At 57.1% G+C, this 20,784-nt stretch overlaps 8 protein-coding genes across 8 annotated transcripts; 4 read left to right on the top strand and 4 right to left on the bottom strand.

Annotated features, from left to right (window-relative positions):
- Window positions 1-435: 435 nt before the first annotated feature.
- Window positions 436-1,513, top strand: CH63R_11375 (uncharacterized protein; the record flags this gene model as incomplete). Its single annotated transcript, XM_018306349.1, has 2 exons — window positions 436-632; window positions 700-1,513. 2 exons carry the CDS (start codon window positions 436-438, stop codon window positions 1,511-1,513), a joined length of 1,011 nt encoding a protein of 336 aa, XP_018153190.1.
- Window positions 1,514-1,811: 298 nt separating this feature from the next.
- On the bottom strand, window positions 1,812-4,046 carry CH63R_11376 (Alpha-L-arabinofuranosidase; the record flags this gene model as incomplete). The annotated part of the gene is made up of 4 exons (XM_018306350.1): window positions 1,812-3,098; window positions 3,156-3,272; window positions 3,329-3,790; window positions 3,852-4,046. The coding sequence occupies 4 exons, from the start codon at window positions 4,044-4,046 to the stop codon at window positions 1,812-1,814; spliced, it is 2,061 nt and encodes a 686-aa protein (XP_018153191.1).
- Window positions 4,047-6,965: 2,919 nt separating this feature from the next.
- Window positions 6,966-7,627, top strand: CH63R_11377 (uncharacterized protein; the record flags this gene model as incomplete). Its single annotated transcript, XM_018306351.1, has 2 exons — window positions 6,966-7,181; window positions 7,286-7,627. 2 exons carry the CDS (start codon window positions 6,966-6,968, stop codon window positions 7,625-7,627), a joined length of 558 nt encoding a protein of 185 aa, XP_018153192.1.
- A 1,401-nt stretch (window positions 7,628-9,028) lies between these two features.
- CH63R_11378 (Peptidase S41 family protein) lies at window positions 9,029-11,753 on the bottom strand (the record flags this gene model as incomplete). The annotated part of the gene is made up of 4 exons (XM_018306352.1): window positions 9,029-10,039; window positions 10,174-10,931; window positions 11,009-11,404; window positions 11,561-11,753. 4 exons carry the CDS (start codon window positions 11,751-11,753, stop codon window positions 9,029-9,031), a joined length of 2,358 nt encoding a protein of 785 aa, XP_018153193.1.
- Window positions 11,754-14,250: 2,497 nt separating this feature from the next.
- On the bottom strand, window positions 14,251-15,810 carry CH63R_11379 (Fasciclin domain-containing protein; the record flags this gene model as incomplete). Its single annotated transcript, XM_018306353.1, has 3 exons — window positions 14,251-15,306; window positions 15,486-15,530; window positions 15,673-15,810. 3 exons carry the CDS (start codon window positions 15,808-15,810, stop codon window positions 14,251-14,253), a joined length of 1,239 nt encoding a protein of 412 aa, XP_018153194.1.
- Window positions 15,811-17,646: 1,836 nt separating this feature from the next.
- Window positions 17,647-18,507, top strand: CH63R_11380 (SnoaL-like polyketide cyclase; the record flags this gene model as incomplete). Its single annotated transcript, XM_018306354.1, has 1 exon — window positions 17,647-18,507. The coding sequence occupies one exon, from the start codon at window positions 17,647-17,649 to the stop codon at window positions 18,505-18,507; it is 861 nt and encodes a 286-aa protein (XP_018153195.1).
- A 398-nt stretch (window positions 18,508-18,905) lies between these two features.
- On the top strand, window positions 18,906-19,373 carry CH63R_11381 (Disease resistance protein; the record flags this gene model as incomplete). The annotated part of the gene is made up of 1 exon (XM_018306355.1): window positions 18,906-19,373. One exon carries the CDS (start codon window positions 18,906-18,908, stop codon window positions 19,371-19,373), a length of 468 nt encoding a protein of 155 aa, XP_018153196.1.
- A 273-nt stretch (window positions 19,374-19,646) lies between these two features.
- Window positions 19,647-20,603, bottom strand: CH63R_11382 (Crisp-1; the record flags this gene model as incomplete). The annotated part of the gene is made up of 1 exon (XM_018306356.1): window positions 19,647-20,603. One exon carries the CDS (start codon window positions 20,601-20,603, stop codon window positions 19,647-19,649), a length of 957 nt encoding a protein of 318 aa, XP_018153197.1.
- Window positions 20,604-20,784: the final 181 nt, after the last annotated feature.

Below are 20,784 nucleotides of genomic sequence, written 5' to 3' on the forward strand. Positions count from 1 at the left end.
ACGTGGGACGAGGACGAGAACCACGAAAGGTCGCGGATGGCAGCTGGACCAGTACCATTCGGAACCTTGTTCGGCCGTTTGTTTGCATTGCCATTCACAATCGTCTTGTTCGTCGAGCATCTCGCGGCATAGACAATGCCGATATGGAGGCCCCCTGATAGTTCAGATGAAACTCTTCGCGAGGAAACCTTCTTGGCCACACTTCGCTTGAGATGGCCCTGAAACTACAACCATGGAAGCTATGATACAGCTCAACCAACCCTTCACTTGTAGATGACTGTGGCCATGGGCTCCAAGGTCTTGAAGAGTACAAGGAAAAAAGATCTGGGCCGATTTTAAGCATTTCAGACATGAGTTAATGGCGCGATAGTAACATTACTTTTTCTCTCTCTTCAACAGCTAACCTACAACGACGTCAAAGTTGGAACCTCTGCAATGGTGTCTGCAGTATACTCGAAAGCCACATGGGCCCTTTTGCTCGCTGCGATGCTCACTAGCGTCCAATGTCTTCCGGGACCGATACACCTGAACTCAAGGGAGGAAAGTCCAGCGGATGCAGCGAATAGAGTGCCACAGGGTATCACTCCAGCCAAAGATGGCTCTGTGATTCTGGATACGACGGAAACAGTGAAGTGAGTGGCTCTTCTCGGCCAACGCTCTCGAAGTTATGAAGGGGACTCTGTCTGACATGGGAAACAGTGGCCTGAAGATACGTTTTCGCATCAGTGGTCCCGCTGGCGAGTTTACCACTGCCAGTAAAGTCCCTGGTGGCGGCAAGACAACCGGCGCCCAGGGAGACCTCGGACTCCATGTTCTGCTCCATGGCGATAGCGGCCAGTCGTTCTTTCAAATGCCCAACCAGGGCGTCAAGAACAACCTGGCCGGAGTGGCCGTCCTATCACCGGATAGGAACCTCCATTGGGGAGGCGGACGTGGTCTGAATCGCACTGACGGCGTGGCCCATGCCAAAGCCGTCAACGACCTCGTCTTCCAGATACTGCCCAGGTATATGGCTTTCAACTCTTCGAACATCTTCTTCACCGGAGTATCGGGCGGCTCACTGATGCTCTCCGGCTTCTTCATCCCCACCCATATCGGCAATTTTGCCGGGAACGGAGTGCTGTTGGGTTGCGGTGCCATGGAGCCTCAGGTGGAAGTATCGCAGGCGTCCCGCGACGCCCTCAGAAAGACTCGTATACACTATCAGTCCTCCCAGAAAGAGCTGGAGGACCTCCGCAACTCGATCCCGGCTTCGATCAAGGCCTACGAGAAGATGGCCAAGGACATGGGGATGAAAACGGAAGAGATTGACAAGCTTCAGACGGCAGACAACAAGCCCGACGCGGAACACTGCCGATTCGACGAGAAAGGGTTTGATTCCGGCATTCAGCTCATTGTCGACAACTACGGGGCCATCATGCAGGGTGGCAACGGCGAGGTTCCGGGGATCGGTAACGTGCTGAAGGGGGTTTCGGGACAGGAGCTGAAGTTTGCGGGGACTGATGGTCGCTGATTTTGACCTTCGAACGCGTGTGGCTCGCAAAACCCTGACAGATGCGAATGAGAAGAGCCTTGGGAAAGTTGAAGCCAATAGCATAATTTGAAACGATATCTGAGCATCTATGATTGGAAGCTCTTCCTGGAAATGATTAAATGTATCAGGCAGGCAGGAAGATCAGGAGTCACAAGGAACGACCGGTAATCTTGTGATTCATTACTATGTGCAACTTTACAAAGCTACTCGTAGTCAGAGTCATCTTCCAAGCTTACACATGGGCTTCCGTCATGCCATTTTTCTTGGTTATCGTTTACTAAGATTGGAAGCGTCTAAGAGACCGCGCGGTCCGGCATCCGCCCGCCGAGCCTTTGGTGTCGAGAACGGCAACGCTGAGCTCGGGGAGGCTGAAGGCGAAGATGCCGTCCCCGTTGGCCGTGACGGTGGTGGTGTTGCTGGCAACAACGTTGACGCCGGTGTGGGGGTCGTTGTACGCAAAGGGGTCGCCGCTGGGGTTGGCGAGAACGGTCAGCGAGGCGGTCGTGCCGGCGGTGACACCCTCGAACTGGACGTTGACGTCGACGTCGGCGCCGTCGGTGGTGTTGTAGATGGCGCCCTTCCAGATGAGGCTGCCCTTGGCCTCGTTCTTGCCGGCGACCCAGTACGCGGGGCCGAAGTCGCCGACGGTGGGCAAGGTGTGGGAGAGCGGGTGGGCGGCGAAGAGCTCCCAGACGAACCAGCTGGTGGAGCGGGTGGTCAGGGCCGGGTCGGCGGCAAACTGGACGATGGTGACGGCCCACTGCCAGCGGTTCATGTTGCGGAGGACGGGGGCGTAGAAGGTGCCGGGGATGCGGTCGGCGTTGCGCTCGTAGCCGATGAGGGAGACGGCCTCGCCGACGGTGCCGATCCACCAGGGGAAGGGCATCAGGTCGCCGTCCCAGCCGGTGCCGCCGTTGGGGTGGGTAGCGGCGACCTCGCCGACAATGTGGGCAATGTCGTTGTCGAAGCGGTCGAACTCGTCGACGAGCGCGTTGGGCGTGCGGTACGGGTGGTAGTCGCCGATGCCGGGCGCCGGGATATCGAAGCCGTCGCCGTCCGTGGTCGCCCCGGAGGAGATGACGGTGATGTCCGGGTACTTAGCCCTGATGGCCTCCATGAACATGGGGAAGCGGTACTCCTTGTAGGACGTCCAGCCGCCGGGGTAGCCGGCGAGCCAGTCCTCGTTGCCGATCTCGACGTATTCCAGCGTGAAGGGCTCCGGGTGACCGAGCTCGGCGCGGCGGGCACCCCACTTGGAGTCGACAGGGCCGCGGATGAACTCGATTTGGTCAAGGGCGTCGTCGATGAAGGGCTGGAGGTCCTCCTTGGCGGTGACATCGCCGTTGAGAGCAAGGCCTGCCCAGACACCAATGACAACGTCCATGTCCATGTCCTTGGCCCACTCGAGATACTCGACGAGACCCAGGCCGTGAGTCTGTTGGTAACCCCAAACACCCTGGAAGCCGGGGCGGTCCTTGAGGGGGCCGAGGGTGTCCTTCCAGTCCCAGTAGGTCTTGTTGTCCAGACCCTCGAGCATGTTGCCACCAGGGAATCGGAGCAGACTCTGCTTCGTTGTTAGAAACGACTAGTGATCAGCGTGGAAATGAAGGGAGCTTCTCACCGGATGCAGACCGGCCAAGGACTCGGCAATATCGATTCGCAGGCCGTTCTTACGGCCCTTGTACGTGGGAGGGAACAGGCTGATCAGGTTGAAGTCCAGCGAACCGTCGGCAGCGCCCTGAGAGTGAATTGTCAGTACTTGTAGCGCAGGACCAGGGAGACTGGGCATCATACCGCAGGATCAAAAGTGACAGCGAAAGTGTTGTTGCTGTTAGGAGCATCCTTCTCGGGGATGAGCTCGACCTCGTGCTCAACCCACTCGTCGGCCGAGGCCTTTGACTGGATCTCGACGGACCCGAACACGTCGTCGGTCAGAGCAGACTGCAGAGAGGCGGTGAAGACGCCGTCGTAGGCGCCCTTGACCCAGAAGGAGCCGGTGTACTTCTGCACCTTGACATCCATGCCCCAGTAGCCGTCGTTCTCGATACCGATGGACCCGGAGCCATTGCCCCCGGCGACGTTGACGGAGACGGGGAGGGCGGCGGAGAGGGGCTCGCTGAGGCTCTTGAGGGTCAACTTGGCGCCGTTGACGGGGTGCCAGCCGTCGAGGGAGACGGGGAACCTCGGGCTGAATTGGAAGGCTCGGTTGCGGATCAGCTCGGCATAGATGCCGCCGTCACCAGAGTTGTTGATGTCCTGGGTAGAGGCGTGTCAGATCAACAAGCTGATCGTGAAAAGACACCAAAAGAAGACAAACCTCGTGGAGGAAACCGTACTGGTGGCCACTGGTAGCGTTGCCACCAGACGCCTTGACGGTGATGTCGACGGCAGCAGCCGAAACGGCGTAGGTTGCGGCCAAGAGGGCCGACTTGAGTGACACCATCTTGCTTCCCGGTTGCTTGTGATTTGGGGAGGTTGAAACGACGCAAGGGTGGCAAGAGAAGGGGACCATCCACCCGTCTAGAGAGGGACGGCAACTTTATAAGCACTGTTGAGCTTCGTTGCTCCGTCCTGAGATGACCCCAACCAGGGTTGACGGACAGGGGGGATATGCTGCCATGGTCGCGTAACAACGATTGCGACTTGCGAGATCCGGGCAGCCAAGACGGGGTGGTGGTGGAGGAGGAGGAGGAGGATGAGGTAGAAGCACGCCCATTTCGCGCGGATAACCGGTTAATGGGAAGATCGCGTCGTCAAGTGAACCTCACCTCTTGGCCCTGCTTGATCACCCCGCATTCTAAAATGTCACTCGGCACAAACGGACGGCCCTTCGTCCAGACGGCGGAATCCAACATCATGGACGTCGCATGTCGGTGACTTCAGGCCCGAGGCGAGGGCTCTGGAAGCGACTCGCGCCGCAGCCTCCACGGCATTTTTCAGCTTCGGCTCGGTCGATATTTCGCGTGTTGCTGTACGAAGTGGCAAGGATCCAAGACAGAAGCGAGGTCGGGATTGGACGGCGATGTGAGAGTGGGAATCCAACACCGTTACATCGTCTGCGCCGGTTGATATTGAAGCTTCGCGCGCCCACAGAGCGGACAACTTTCTTCTGCCCCCCCCTGGGGAGGATGTGGGGTAGAGTGTGGAGGGACTAGAGAGAGATGAGATGGTTCAACATGGCGAACATGTTTATGAGGAGGGGTGGGAATGAGGGGAAGTTGGAGAAGGGAGGGAGTATCCGGGCCAGGTCTGGATATCCCCCGGGTCCACCGCGTCATCTACCGGACTCCGAATGGGGATTTGGTCTCCTCCGATTCGAGCGCATCGAGAACAAACATCGGGGCACACTCTTTTTGATTATTACCGCCAGAGACGTGGGGACTCTGCCCATGGGCACATAATCGTACTCCGTGCCTTGCGCTAGACGAAAGCGCCTAGCATGCATCATGGGCGTCGGATCTGTTCTGAGCACCAGACTGGGCCATTGGGGCCGGGTTGGGCCGCTTCGATACGATGTCTTCGCGCCGATGAGACGCGCCCACCACCTTTGGACTCTTGGAATCTTGGCCGCGTTGCTGCAGGGGCACCCGAGACCCCCAGTCGTCCGCTTCTATCGTGGCCCTTGGTTTTGTGACATCATTGGGCCCGACGGACTCCCTCTTTGTCACGTATCCGCCTCAACGTGGACTCGTACATGGTGTACAGATCACACATGCGCGGCTGCAGAAGCCTGGCGAGAGACAGGCCGCTTGCTTGTCGGGCAAAGCCGGATGATGCGATGCCGGCCGAGTAGGGAAGTCTGGGCGGCTTACCCGAGGACAGGTTTTCCTTCGCGGTCGAATGGCTTCTTATCACTGGTTCCTTGATCCAATTGCAGCTAATTTTGATAATTTCGATTTTGCCCTTGAGTTCTATGTTTTGAAGCGTAGTGGTCATTATTGGTGACACTTATAACAAACAGTGCAAGAGTAAATCCAACAAAAGGTGTCTGACGCAGCTTGGAGCTTATATTTGTTAAAGCTATTATGAGAAGCTAGAGCAATTGTTTACGCAGTATATGTGACCAAAATTCTGGTGGGCGTGAAAGCCGTAATGTAAGTAAATACATCTCAACTTATGAACGTGCAACTGTTGACATTTGACGAAGACTTATGAGGATGATAATTGTTGTCACACTATCATACTGTGACAGACAAACTGATGCAGTAAGACACATTCTCAACAAATCATTTACAAATTACATGAGCCCGTAGGAAAGACTTCACAAACCTGTAAGCTTTCAGGGCAGCAAGGGTGTAAAATCTACAGAGGAACCGCTGAGGATTCTGCAGTCTAGACTCCGGAAACATCTTCTATGATATAAAGAAAAGCTCCTCTCATGCTTCAGAGTAGCAGAGTAGAATTAGGCTTCTAAGAAAATACAGGTACCAGTTCACGTCCATTTTTCTATTTCGCTTCTCATTCTGTACCTCAAGTCATAGCAGAAGCTTGCATGGTTCATAAACCTCACCTGCCAGAGGTTGACCCAACCCTCTAACCCATAAGCTTGTAGGTTTAAATACGTCAAACTTTGATTGATGTGTTAAGAGGTTCCCTTACCTAGATCAAAACAACCATGTATTTTCAGATAGGTGAGAATCCGCTTTCATGGCCGAACTGGAACCCACGCAACTACGGATAGGCTGGAAGTTAGGGAAGAACAGTACTGGCCTGAAGGCATCCGCTATTACACGATTCTTCACTAAAATGGCCATCATCGTTGGACAAGACGCCGTTCCCAGCCTACTCGGATCGATTCAATCTGGGGGGGGGGGGGGGATTACAGCATGGCATAATTTCTAAATGATAGCCTGGTGACGGAGTTTCCATCTTCGCAAACTTCTAACAATCGATTGATATCTAGTGAGGTGTCACGCGTCACGTAGAGGATCATTTCGATAAAACTTGTCGATTGAGATCTCATCTATGACATGCATACAATGCACCGGAAGAGTTGACAGCGCCGAGAATGCTCATTGATCAAATCAGAGCGAAAAGCCAACCGCCTACCTGCAGAGTGAAATCATAGGGCCCAAGCTGACTGACTAGGTCGAAGAGGCGCATCTAGTAAGCCACACACAGTTAGCCAGAAGTCTGATCGGCCCCCAGGTAACCAGCCCCTGATACCGCGTGTGTTGAAAGAGTAAGACATACATAGTCAGCCTCTATCCCGCGTCGGGACAAGCGCTGTCCATTCTCCGAGGGGCGGCGTGGTCTCAGGGGAAAACACGACAACAATCACAGAGCCTCCCTTCACATCATCAACAATCATCGCCATCGCCGTCTGTGCACACACTCACTCACTGTCCAGCAACCAGCGCAACCACACGTCCAAGCCGCTGCACACGACTTGCGAGCAGCGCGGGATCAGCAACAGAAAGAGAGTCACGCAATGTCCGTATCAGCCTACGTCGCCGCGTTCGGCAGGGCACCGCCGGCCGCGTGTGCGCTCGGCGCCGGCCTCGTCGTTACGTCATCGCTGCTCTTCGGCAACGTCGGGCTCACCCTCACAGGGCCGCTGCCCATCATCAGGGACCAGCTCGGGACGAGCTCGTTGAGCGCGAAGCAGAAAGTGAGGATATGGAGACTCTTCTTCGACGAAGCCGCTGTGAGTAACATGTTTTTCCCCCTGCTGGTCAACTCATCTTGGCAGCGCCTCATCCCCCTTCCTCTCTCCACGCCATCCTAGTAGAGAGACAGTCGACTGACTAGGACACTCGCTTGGGGGACAACCAGAGATACGTCGTTGTCGGCACCGGTTTGACGGCGGCGCTGCACCTGGGGGCGTTTGCGCTGGGGGAGTCGCCCATCTCCCGGCGGCTCGCCCTCATGTCCGCGCTCTGTAGCGTCATCGTCCTGCCCTACACGGCCATGGCCATCATGCCGACCAACAAGGCCCTCATTGCGCTGGACGACAAGGTGGCGCTTTCCGAGATGGACAGGAGGAAGAGCGGCAAGCTGATTGAGAAGTGGGATCGCCTGCACAAGGTCCGCTTCCTGATGTATTCTGGCGCGTGGCTCTGCGGCCTTGCCGCATTCACGGCTGCTCTATGAGCCGGGAGACGGTTGTTACGATCATGTTTGATTGTTTGGTGTAATAGTGGGACTTGGCGAGTTGTGAACTCTTCTTTATACGTGTCTAAAGAGGTTCTGTCTTGTGTCAGTTTGGATAGTACTGTTCTTGTAGTATGAGACTGGAATCACACATATGATCACACTTTGTATAAGATAACGATGTGATCTCGGGGCACTGTTTTTTGGAAGGCCAAGTGAGCAGCTGTCGAGGTCCATTCTGAGCTGGTTGGGACCGACCGGCGGGGAACGACATGGACGGGATGAAGGTACTAATCGGCGTGTGATAAGAAGATGCGGCTTGGCAGATCCTAGACGCCTAGCCCGTGAGTCAAATGCCCAGAACACAGAATGTCAGAGTCCAGACGGGGAAGTACAGGTAGACAGACGTTGTGAAACTCCAAATCTCAACTCAAAAAGTGGTACAGTGCCTCAAATCATAGCCAAAAGCGGCCGGTCTGTTGGATACGCGGTCCTGAAGTGGAATTTCCGATAGACCTTCTCCGACTTCCCTGATCCGGGTACCGGGAGCGGAGAAAGTTTGCTCGAGATCAGCACATCACCGCTCTGCGTGTCGATCATCGGGTACGATTCGTTTACGGCCAATCCCAACCGAACGCCTCATCTCAGAGATCTAACGGATCTCATGGGTGAATGGAATCCATAGTAAGCTTACTGGGCGGTCCTTGGGTCTTTCCAGGTTTTGTTAAGCGTGCTATTGAGTGTCTCGACTCTCATGTTCTCCCTAAAATCTCTCCTCTGACAAGGTGCTCTTTCATGCCCGAACGTTCAAGACTCAACGGATGTATCATATGCGTTGCTGGAACACTAGCCACTCTCCACGCCTATACATATCAATAAGTCGTCCATTCATCGGTAGTTCACAGGAAGAGGAGAAGGGAGTTGTGATCATTTGGAATAATCCTATTGTAGAAACCCAAAGATCCCCCTCCTTTCCTAACCGCAGGGTTTGCGATCTACGATTTATGGCCCACCCACACCGAACGCCAAATAGACTTCGAAAATCATGTTCAGAAGGTTTCAGAGAAGCTTAACCGCTTCCTGCTACGCTACGCTCCACCCGGCTATTCCCCTCGTCTCGACTCTACTACGAAGCCGGGTTCTGTCCGGCGACCACCTCTGGTGGGCAGGGGTTGCACGACTTTGCTTATCGCTCGCGCCTCAGAGACCAGAGAGTTGTGTCTCAAACTATGGGTTCCAGACGCCCAAAGCTCGCCCAGCCGCCGCAGAAACACCCTTGGTGATGGTCGCCCAAACGAATGGGGGTCTTCCTCACGTCTTCGGGGCTTTCAAGCCGATCCATGGGTTCAGGCAAAACCAAAACCAAAAAAAACCCCCCAAAACAAAACCCCCTCGTGTTCCCTACAAACTCAACACCGCGACGGTGAACACAGCAATGAGGACGGCGAGCCTCAGACCGGCGCCGGACACGCCCTCGGCGGCAGTGGCCTGGACGGGCAGACCCGTGTTGTTCTTGCTCTGCCTGTACAGGGGGTCCATGGTGGCGTTCTTGGTGACGGGCACCTGGCTGCCGGCGACGCAGAACTGCATCGGATTGCTCCAGGTGGCATCGACGACGCGCTTCCAGGCGGCATCGGGCTTGAAGAGCGACTCGCGGGTGTGGAAGATGCGGCAGTTGGCGGGCTCCCAGAGGAACTGGAGCGGGGTCTTGGCGTCGGACATGGAGAAGGCGTTCTTCGCGTTGATGCCGCCGCCGCTCTTGGGATCCGTGGCGCGCTTGATGGCGTAGCCCTTGGCCAGCTCGCCGAGCTCTCCGGCCATGATCTCCTCCTTCTTGTCCTTGGGGGCGAGGGCGATGATGGCCTTGGCATCGGACGTGATGTCGTTGAAGGCGAAGACCTGGGCGCCCTCGACGCCGGCGATGGATTGCATGATGCCCGTGTTGGGGCGGCCGCCGACGACGGTGGTCTTGACGCCCATCTGCAGGATCATGAGGTAGGCGAAGAGGGTGCAGGTGGAGCCGCAGGTGCCGTCGGTGAAGAGGACGATGTTCTCCGGGTCGAAGACGCGCGGGGGCGGGTTCGCCTTGGTGCCGACGCCCGTGAGGTTGTAGGTGGGGTCCGTATCGTTGAGGGGCGCCTGCTGGTAGGCCGTGAAGCTCTCGCCGTTGAGGGAGACGGGCGCGAGGATCTGGTCGACCGTCGTGAAGGCCTGTCCGTCCGGCGTGTAGATGCTGCCGGGGAGGAGGTTGCTGACGACGGCGCTGGCGCTCAGCGCCTCGATCGCTTCCTTCTCCTCGGGGGTCGACGGCGTGAAGTTGGACGGGATGGCGGCCGCCAGGCGGGCCAAGTTGACGATGCCCTCGGACAGACGGAGATTGTTTGCCTGGAAGCGGGTGACTTCGGGGAAGAGCTTTTTGTTTTTTGACACAGGGGTTAGTTTATGACTTTGCGTGGGAAAATGAAACAAGAATCGAAGGAAGAGAGAAAAAAAAAAGGGAAAGGAAAAACACGAGACTACCGCAGAGAGAACATTAAGAGTCTTACCTGGGCGAACAACTCGTACCCGGCGACGACGAAGCCGCCCCCGTTGGCGGCGACGTCGATCACGAGACGCTTCTTCCCGGTCTCCTTGCTCTTGGCCAAGAAGGCGGCCACGGTGCTCTGGAAGTTAGTCAAGTACTCGACGGCGTCGATGGAGTCCGGGGGAGCAAAGGCCGAGACGGCGAGCACGGCGACGTCGTCGTAGCCGGTGCCGTTCAAGAAGTAGCCGGCGGTCGTGTTGGCGCCGCTGTCGCGGACGACGGGGAAGGGGTACCCCTCGATGGTCGGCTTGGGAGGCGGCGGCGGGCCGCTGGGCTTGGACGGCGCGTTGGGGTTCGTCTGGTTCGGCATCGTGCCCGGGGCCGAGGGCGTGGGCTTGGGCGCGCTCTCCGGGTTGCAGAACCTGTTGTAGTAGTCCTCGCCGCTGTTGACGCCGGTGAAGTTGGCGCCCTTGCGGATGAGGGCGAAGCTGTCCTCGGAGCGCTCCTCGCCGTTGTCGTAGGTGAGCGTCACCTTGTTGCCCTGGAAGGCGAGGGAGGCGGCGACGACGAGGAAGCTCTCGTTGGAAGCGTACGACCGGAAGTTGGCGTTCCACTGCGAGTCCGGGTCCTGGAAGCCGCTGAACTTGAGGTTGAGGTCGGAGATGAGGGTGACGGCATCTTGACCGTTGATCCTCACGATGGCGGGGGCCGAGGTGCCGTTCTGGAGCTGGGCTGCGTTGGGGCCGGCGGGGGTTAGCACAATATCCGTCTGCTCGGCAGCTGCTGAGTGTATGCCCGTCGTGTATGTATCGAGCATGGATGGAGAAAAGAAAGAAAAAGAAGGGGAAGAAACTCACCAAGATGGTACAGCTTGGGGACCTCGACGCCGTCGCGGGACACGGAGACGATGTCCTGGGCAAGCTTGTTGCGGAAGCTGAAGCCCTTGAACACGTCGCCGCGGAAGGCAAAGTGGCCGTCGTGGGCCGAGGCGATGAGCTGGAAGATGGCGAGCTGGAATTCGTACTCGCTCTTGTACTGGCCGGCCTCGGCCTTCCTCTCGATGTCGTCCAGACCGGCCTCAATGTCGGTGGCCGGCAGCATGTACGACGCCGGCGGCGACTTGAGCCAGGCCAGGGTCGACTGCCATTGCGCGTAGGCCTTGACACTCTTGATCAGGTCCTTGGCCGGGCCCGGCTTGTTTGGCACGGATTGGAGGCAGTCGAAGGCCAGTTGCGCGGGGACTTGGGGGGATGCTATCGGAGGGGAAGGGGGTTTGTTTGTTAGCGAGTTGTAACTCTGAAAAGGTCTACAAAACAGGTCTCTTTTGCAACTCTTCCCCCCCCGTCTCCTCTACTTTTTCTCTCCCACTTGGGCGGGAGAACTAGTTTCCAGGCATTCACCCCACGTACCTTTCGGGCTCGCCTGGAGGAACTCCTGAGCCTTGGGCTGGATCTGAGCGCAGGCGTTGTTGGCGTTGGGCGATGCGGGCGCCGTTGGGGCGCCGCTGCTGGATGTCGGGGTTGGCGTTTGTTGACCTCCCTGAGGAGCCGGCACCGCCAACACGGCGGCGGCCGAGGCCAAAGTCCACCAGGTGAACCTCATCTTTGCGTGTCTGCTGCCGAGTTCTCTCTGGTTCTCTCGTTCTCCTTGCCGGTTCCTCTTCCTCGCCTACGCACGCTCTCTTCGAAACTAATCAAGACTAAGGAAAGAAATGGGAAGAAAAAGAATCGAATCGAGCAAGATAGCACAGCTATCGGCGAGACCAGCTCAAGGTCTCAAGAGAATGAGAAAAAGAGAGCGAGACGCAACGGAAGGGAAGGGAGGGGCACTTGGGGCTTGCACGAAGAAACGCCGAGCCTGAGAGGGAAAGACTCACAAGGCAGTCATGATCTAACGCGGGGTTGACGAGCACATGGGGGGTTTTAAGAGTCGCATTGTTCTCTTGGACGTGGAACACTGCCCAGAGCTGGCCTCACAGAACATCTGCCGTCTCTTGGCGGCACGGCGTCTCTCTCCTGATCCGCCCTTATCCCACACACGTCCCAAGATGTGTGTATGTGTGTGTGTGTGTGTGTGTGTGTGTGGTGAGTGTGTGTGCTCCCAAATCTTGAAGCCATCATGAAACAAGGCAACCCTCACATCTTCAGATAAGCATCCGCGCATCCTGGGCCGGCCGCTACCACCATTTAACCTCGGGCGCCATGCAAGGGAGGGGGGGGCTCCCACGGACGCCCACATCTGTGCACCAACTCGCTACCGAACTGGGCCTAGCATCTCCTCTCTTCTCCTGTAGGCGAGTAAACGGGAACGAGGGGAGGGGAGAGGAAGCTCAGGAACTCAGAGATCGAAGGACCCGTTCGAGCCTTGGCAGGTGATTGGGTTGATGTTTCGGTCCATCTCAGGAATCTGTCTGAAGATCTGGACAGGTCATCCTCGACAGGGCACACAGCACCGGCGTGATACTGCCGCCGGCTATCTCCCGGAGTGCGTCTACAGGCATCGTGGACAGAGCGGCAAGGCGAGTAAAAGCCTATGACTCCTCCCCCCAGCTCTCAGCAGTTCAAGCATCAGCAGTAACGCGTGTATAAGGTACTTCTTCATCTTCATACTGTGGTATGCGGCAGGTTTTGACTCCAGGCCTGGTACGTACAGTACTGTATAGCGTTTAGACTGAGTAGCCTAGCCCTTCTCCAAACGTTGACTGGCTGGAGTGAAGCGTGAGTACAGGACACAGTTGCGTGAGCAGCCAGAGATACTGCTGTACTGTAGATGCAAGTTGTGGCTGCACCTTTCCATTCTACCTGAGACATGGCAAACCTTTCGCCTGCCACCATAGTAAATGTAGATGTAGATGTAGATGTAGATGTGCTGTGGCCTCTTTTCCGTAATCTGTTCCCCTCATCACCCCAACACCAAACACCGTACAGGACTACCATGTGCTTTCATCCCGTCAGAGCCTCGTTCCGGGCAAATGTATCAGCCCTCATTATCCCCGGCGGCGATGAAAGCTTCTCGTCGTCTCCCCCCCCCCCCCCCCCCCCCTCTTCCCCTTTGGCCATTCCTTGGCAGCCCTACCCTGCTGTAGCAGATATGCCGGAGGAAGCACATCCGTACCACCCATGCTTTGACTGACTCTGAGCCGGGTAGATCTACATCGTAGTGTTGCATCTGCAACGAACGACTCGCGTGTCCTGTCTCTCCCTCTCCCCACGTCTCGGGTCTCGTCCGGCGCTACCGTAGCTCGGCCTTCTCCCCCACACACCCTCCCTCCCTCCTCCTCCTCCTCACCGGCCAGATAGCAGCCCTATCGCTCTTTTAGACCTCATCATTCGACAAGAAATGATGGAGGGGATTCACACTCGCAAACCTACAGCAGGGCTCTGCGAGGAAACTCGTGAGGAACCACCCGCACGGATCGGCGCCAAGCGGAGCCAACAAAACAACACTCACTCTCCCCGTCCAAGAGTCGTTCCGCCTTTGCCGCCCTAGGCACTCTGGGCGCTTCTACTCTGCTGTCGCGGACGAAGCCTAGTCCACACAGTAGCCAGTGTACACACATCACTTGGTCCTCCCTCCTTTTCGCACACACGAGGGTTCCGATACAGGAGGGGGCAAAAGAAAAAAAAAGATAATACTGCGAAACTCTCGGCGCATCGAGCGATGCGAGCTAGGCTGGGCCTGATCCAGCATCGCCGAGTGGGATGATTGCCCATTGGCAGTTACTCATCTCAGACCAATGTGTGGCCGGTGGGAGTATGATACCCCCGTTTTTCCCCGGGCTCCAGACATACGAAAGCCAACCTGTCATTCCTTTGCAGAAAAAGAGGAGGGAGAGAAGAGGAGCGGGGAAGAGCAACACACCAAACGAGGCTCAACAGCCGCTCACTCAAATCGTGCCCGGGTATATCAGCATCCGCTAATCCAAGTATTTGTATATCCAGAAAGGGCAGCACACTGCGACCTCTACCTCCTCCGCTCGCTGTCTTTGACCGTCCAAGGTGAAGAAAGTCCCCTTCGGTCGAACTCTCCTACCGTGTCTTTGACCATCACAGCCACAGCACGTCTTCCCTGTCTTCATGCATTCCTCCTCCTAGCCACTTCAGAGGGCGACGCCCATTGCTCCCACAGCCAAGCCCAACCCCACTCCAGCAGCTGCTGCTCTGACCAGACCGCCGGTGCACCTTGCGGCGGCGGCGGCGCCACCGGTGCTGGAACTCTGAGCCACCCCGCCAGTCGCCGTCCGGTCGGCCCCACCACCACCACCAGCTCCCCCTCCGCCGCTTCCGCCGGTCACCGGACAGCCCGCGGTGCACGGCAGCGCCGAAACAAAAGGCGTCGGCGCCGCGGTCCCCACGTCCGCCGTCCCTGTGACCGTGAAGACGGGCGCCTGCGAGACGGCCGTCACGTTGGGCACGACGTTGGGCGCGTCGACATTGAGCACGGCGTCGATCATCTGCATGACGCCGTTGGCGACGAGGATGTCGGTCTGGATGATGCGCGCCGAGTCGACGAAGACGTCGTTGTTGTAGAGCGTCACGTCGAGCGACTCGCCGTCGACGGCGGTGGCGAGCCGCGTGCCGTTGGCCAGCGACGACGCCTGCGCGACGGCCGAGGGCACGAGGTGGTACCGCAGCACGCGGCGGAGGGCCTCGCGGTCCATGCCGGAGAGCGTGGCGGCGACCCGCTGGAAGGCGGCGTTGCGCGGCGCGAAGACGGTGACATTCTTCGTCTCGGCGAACTCTTCGACGAGGCCGGCCGTGTAGAGGGCGCCGAGGAAGGACGTGAACTCCGGGTACGCGTCGCGGGCGGTCCTCTCGAGGCGGGCCGGCGAGACCATGAGGCTGTCGATGACCTGGACGAGGCCGCCGTCGAAGGGGATGTCGGTCTCGAGCGCCGTCGTGCGCGACGCCATGCCCGACGTCACGACGACGTCGCCGTTGGGCTGCTTGGTGACGAGGACCTGCTGGCCGCCCGTGACGTTGGAGAAGCGCGCGTCCGTGAGGAGGGTCGAGTGGAGGGTCGAGTTGCCGGGCAAGAGGGCGCCGAACGACACCCTGCCGACGAGGACGCCGTACTGCAGTGCGACGGGGATCTCGTCCTTGTTCGAGTCCCAGCCCTGGCCCTTGAGGTAGGCCGAGTCACTCGGAGCTAGGATCTGGCGTTTGCGTCAGAGACTGGTGTAGTTTTATTTTATTTTATTTGAAAAAAAAATCTTTTTCTCGATATGAGAAACGAGCATTATGACGTGCCAATGCGTGCGGCCTTCGTCTTATGCCCATTTGGTTTTGACCTGGAAGTTTTCGGGCCGTGGAGAAGCGAGCGAAATGCACATACCGTAACACCTGATTCAGACAGCTTCGAGAAGATGCCTTCGTGTTCCTGTAGCACGCTTTTTGTTAGCTGCATCGAGTCTGGACGAGGGTCTTGATCTTGAGAGACCCGGGGGACCGAGGCTGCTCTGAGGCGACAGTGGTCGTCGTCGTCGTCGTCGTCGTCGTCGTCGTCATATCAGTTCCCGTACCTTGACCAAGCGACGGAACGTCGTCAGATTCGCCTGCTTCCCGAGGACCTCCTCCAACCCTTGTGCTGCGACGGTAGATGCGCCCAACAACACCACCGATGCCACGGCGGACAGGAATGCGCGTGTGGATGGCCTCATCGTCTCTTCGGCCTTGTCGCGATTTTGCACCTCTTCAAACGGAGAGGGATATAGAAGGGGAAATCCGGGCAGAGAAAGGCCAAAAAAGTCAAGCGAAGAAAAAAAGCAAGAACTCAGGAGCCGAATGCAGCGAGGAACAAACAATGACAGAACACCCTTGCGGTCAGAACAGCCCGTGGTATGTACTGTGCATCGAGCAAACAGCAGATGACCGGAAGGCGCCTGCAAGCAGCGCGCTTTGAAATGTCGAGAGAGAAGAGGGTGGAAGGACACCAAATCAAAAAATGGAAGAAAGAATTCTTCGGGGCGTGACACAGGGACGACGAGGGCGACCTTTTGAGTAGTTGAGCAGGGCGCACGCGATCCTACTTCGCCCTTTCCATTCCATGTCGAGCATCACGGGCGATTCAGGCCTGGACTCTGGACGCGTGGGGTGTCAGGGCCAGCAGATGCCAGGGAGGGCGTGCGAGTGAAGTGGTAATCGGCTCGCGGACTTGTTTGTCCGTCAAGTGTGCCGTCGATACCCCTCGGCTCCCCCAGAGAAAGATGGCAGCGTGGGTTGACATGGCCGGCGTGCATGCGAGCAATCACATCCGCAGCTTGGGGCATCAGGGTGGGCCGGGGGGGATGGCCCAGAAGAGAGTTAGAGAGAGAGAAATGGGAATGGCGGCGTCCAGTTGTGCATTCGTAGCGCTCCATCAGCTTTTAGCGGCGTGTTCCTGCAGGCTGGACAGCGAGACTAGGGCCGAGGCGGCGGGTGCTTCCTATTCCTGCATCTACTTGCACCAGACGGGAATCGCGGGGTGGGGGAGGCCTTTCTGGACAGTTTTGCTTTGGTTGGAGTTGGGATGGGTGAAATGGCTCGTACGGAACTCAACAATGCGGCAAGTGTCCATCTCGGCCGCGGAATGTGGAGAGACGGGTCCAAGAATAGAAGGCTCTTGACTCTCAAGAACCATGAGTAGTAGCCTCAATATAGATGGGTGTTGATCAAAGCCTCGTTCCAGGCGTTTGAGCTGTCAACTAGGATGCTGTGTGTCGTGAGTAAGCCGACAAGGCTACTGGAGGCGTAGACTGCCCCTTCAGACCCCGGCTGTTCGAGGTATTTTCGTGCCTCCAACTCACCCTCGACAGCCAGCGGAGACACCGCCATGGGCAAGGGGGGGTCGTTCCGGAGGCACGGCTCAGCTGCCAAGCCAATACCATGCACCCTGGTGCTGGATGCATCCAAGACAGCAATAGTTCGACGCCGGACGCCAATGGAAGAACCGCAACACCGAAGAAAGAAAAGGCGAAGAAGATTGAAAAGAAAGGATAGGCGACATGCTCTTTGCCGCCTCCACGGGATCCACATTGCCCAGCCGCCCGTGTCTTTTCGGCGCCGTTCCGTCCGAGTGGGGTCTGGACCGAAGCTCCGGTGTCTTGGAGAAGAGACGGAAAGAGAGAAAGAGAGAGAGAGAGTGAGTATGTCGCCCCGGCCGGACTACAACGAGACGGGAAACTAGTCACGAGAAGGGTAAAGAGGTTTGTCAAGATGTATCGACAGACAGCCGGTCTCGTTCCCACGCCGCTCCGAGTCGGCCGTCTTACCCCGCTGAGACCCGGCCGGCCAGGCTGCGTTGCTCCAGACCGTCTGTCACGCAAAGATTCGGGGACGACCCCGCTCGCAATCCTTGGTCATCCCCGCTTCGGTGTGTATTCGTCAAGGGCGCGATCTCAACCGTTAAAATATCACCACCTTTCGCCTTTTCCTTCCTTTCTCTCACACACTCGGCCAAGACCAGCTCCTTCGTTTTGCGGTTTCCTCAGAACGAATGAAAAACTCCTACCGTCCTCATGGCTTCCTCTGATGGCAGGTACGAGACAGTCTTTCGCAAAATCGTCCACGATCAAAACGCACAGAGGTGGCGGGAGTTGGAAACCAGCCTGCAACCGACTGTTGTGGTCGATGGGTGTCCGGCGCCGAAGGGCCGTTTTCGAGGATATCTGCTTGGTGACCATGCAGGCGATGAGGGCGAGAGGGAGGTGAGGATCGATGCGATCCTTGTCGACGCCAACACCCACAGCATCGCCGCGCGTCTCATCAATCGCGTGACCCTTGGAGACTCCTCGGAGCCTTTCGAATATCAGGAAGTCGTCTTCGCCAAGTTCACAGACAATCTTCTCTCTTCTTGGCAAACATTGCGAGATGAGGATGGTTTCCGGAACCGAGAGCCGTCGGTGGCCTCCACACCATCCTCGCCACCATCGCCATCATCCTCCGATGCTAACCAACTACCGCTGTCGAAGACATTGGCAGAACTTGATATCTTCTATCGGGGCTACATCAAAACCATCAACGAGAAGACCATGGCCCAAGAGTTTGACCGGTTCTGCCGGCAGAAGCTCCAGCACAACGGCCGTGAGCTCACGATTGCCGAGTACATACCCCTTATCAGCGATAGCCAGGACGCCATCGAGGGCCTCCATTTTCGAATCCAGGAGGTGTTCACCGACGCGAGCACGCAGCAGATCGGGGCGAGGCTGGAGTTCACAGGGACGCCGGTCAACGAGTGGGGAGGTGCGAAGCCCAACGGCGAGTCTGTCGTTTTCCACGAGCACGTCATGTATCAGCTCGAGCACGGGAGGATATCGCGCGTATGGTCAACCATAGAGCTGGATGTGTACCGAAGCCAGATGGGAACCGCGGCTCCGTAGAGAAAGCAATGAATCAATCGTCATGGTCGCGTAACATTGGATCACGTGGGCGTGTGCATTTGTAGGTTCAGCCAGTTGAATGGTGAACTATACGTGCAGAAACCTGGATAGACCGGCGCCAGAGATCCAAGGTGAATCAATTCCGCAGCGAGGAGCCGTGCTTGCACAACATCGTCAGACTCACCTCGCCGTCTTCTCCCCCCTCAGATTTCTGAACCTTCATCAGAACGTTTAAAGCAGCACAAAAAGGATTTTCTCAGCTCGTCTGAACGCAGCTGGCCGCGGTGGTGTCATTACCTATACCGGCACTCCCTCAACACTCAAGGCCCCTCTCATTCCAAAAGCTCATCACCGCCACAAAATTTCACCTTTTGGTTACGCTGTAGCTACCATTGGCCATGGCAACGATCCTAAGACCAGTCTTCATCTACGGTACTCTATGTGCGAAGCCTCTTCTTGCCTGGGCTTTGACCGGCGACGCCACCAAGACCGCCCTCCTCCGTCCGGCCAAAGTGGAAAACATTGCCCGCTATGCACTTCACGGCCTCGATTACCCGGCCGCTATAAGAGAACCCGGCTCATGCACGGACGGATATCTCTTGCAACCAAAAACCTGCTCACAGCGGACGAAGCTCGACGACTTTGAAGGCAAGGTTTACCAAGCCGAGACGGTCCAGGCCAGGCTGTTAAGCGACGAGAGTGGAACCGCGGAGGGTTTGATTGAAGCAGACATATACCTATGGAATGGTGATAAAGACCTGGTTTCAGATAAATCCTGGGACCTGGACTGGTTTGTCCGGGAGAGACTAGAGGACTGGATAGGCCTCTTCGAGGGAATGGAGTTGCTTGGAGATGATGACGGTTGAGGGATCCGTGAAATCAAAGACAAAATACTGCTGAACACCATTGAACCTACAGCTTGTTCGTAATTTCTCCCTCAAATGTTTCTTTGGTGGCGTCTCCCTGCTCACCCTTCTCACGAGAATACTACTTGCTACTCGAAGTGACCAATCTGGAGATGAGATCATAAGAAGTTTGGTAAGGTGATTATGACACACGTCAAAATATCGTGCAGCATTAACGGTTACGACTAGAATTATCTTTGAACAGAAAGCCACAAACCACGTGGTTCTAAACTTTCACTCCTTGGACCGGCACTGGTCTGCGGGCTTCTGGTCCTTTGCTCCCTTGATGCAGTTGTTAGACACGTCCAAGATCTTCTTCTCGACCAGAGCGGCGCAGGCAGGCCCAAGAGAACCGCCCAAGTTGTTGTCGGACAGGTTCAGCACCTCCAAGCTCTCGAGCTTGCAAAGGTCTTCGGGGACGGATCCCGACAGCCTGTTGTAGCTGGCGTCGAACAGCGTGAGGTTCTGCGTCGCCCACGTCCTGGGGATCGACCCCGACAGGGCGTTGCCCAGCAGCAGGATCTCCTGGACGTGCTTCATGCTCCCGATTGACTTGGGGATGGAGCCGCTCAGCTTGTTGTTGGCCAGGGTAAGGTACAGGACGGGGGAGGACCCGAGGTTGTCCGGGATGCCGGACGAGAACCGGTTGTCGTTGAGGAAGAGGACGTCGAGGTCGAGGTCGAAGACCTCGCGTGGGATGGGGCCGGAGAACTCGTTGAACCGCAGGTCGAGGAAGGTCAAGTTGATGTCGAGGACGCTCCTCGGGAAGGGGCCGGAGAGCTTGTTCGAGCTCAGGTCGATCTCGTACAGCCACTTGAGCGCCGTGAGGTCCTTCGGCAGCGACCCCGTGAAGTTGTTGGAGTTGGCGTGGAAGAAGGTCAGGTCCGTCATCTTGTCGAGGAAGCCGTCCAGCGTCAGGTGGTCTCCGTACAGGCCGAAACCGTTGAGGTCGATCCCTGCGACGGCCTCGGCGCCCGTGTTGGGGTTGTGTTCGCAGTAGAAGCCATCGAGCTTGCAGACGTCGCCACCGCCAGTCCAGTTCTTGGTGATGCCTTCGGGCCCAGCAACTTTCTGCCTAAAGGATTGCGCAATGAGAAGATCCCTGCCCAGATTCGAGTCGCCAGTAGAGACAGGAGCGCCGAGGGCGAGAGAGAAAACGAACGACGAGAAAAGGAGCGTGAGGGGGGCCATTTTGATTGAAAAGAGTGACAACGAGGATGCAAGGCCGTGGCTTGTTCTGCTGTAACGGGAGCGACCAGCATCTATATATTCATCATCGTGCTCTGCAGGCTCTTAAGTGTCACGAAAGGAAAACACTGTGCTCATTTCCTCGTACCTAGTCATGTCCGATTGCCTGTCTGAGTTCTTCGTA

This window comes from Colletotrichum higginsianum, chromosome 8 (assembly GCF_001672515.1).
Source record: "Colletotrichum higginsianum IMI 349063 chromosome 8, whole genome shotgun sequence".
Classification (NCBI taxonomy): domain Eukaryota; kingdom Fungi; phylum Ascomycota; class Sordariomycetes; order Glomerellales; family Glomerellaceae; genus Colletotrichum; species Colletotrichum higginsianum.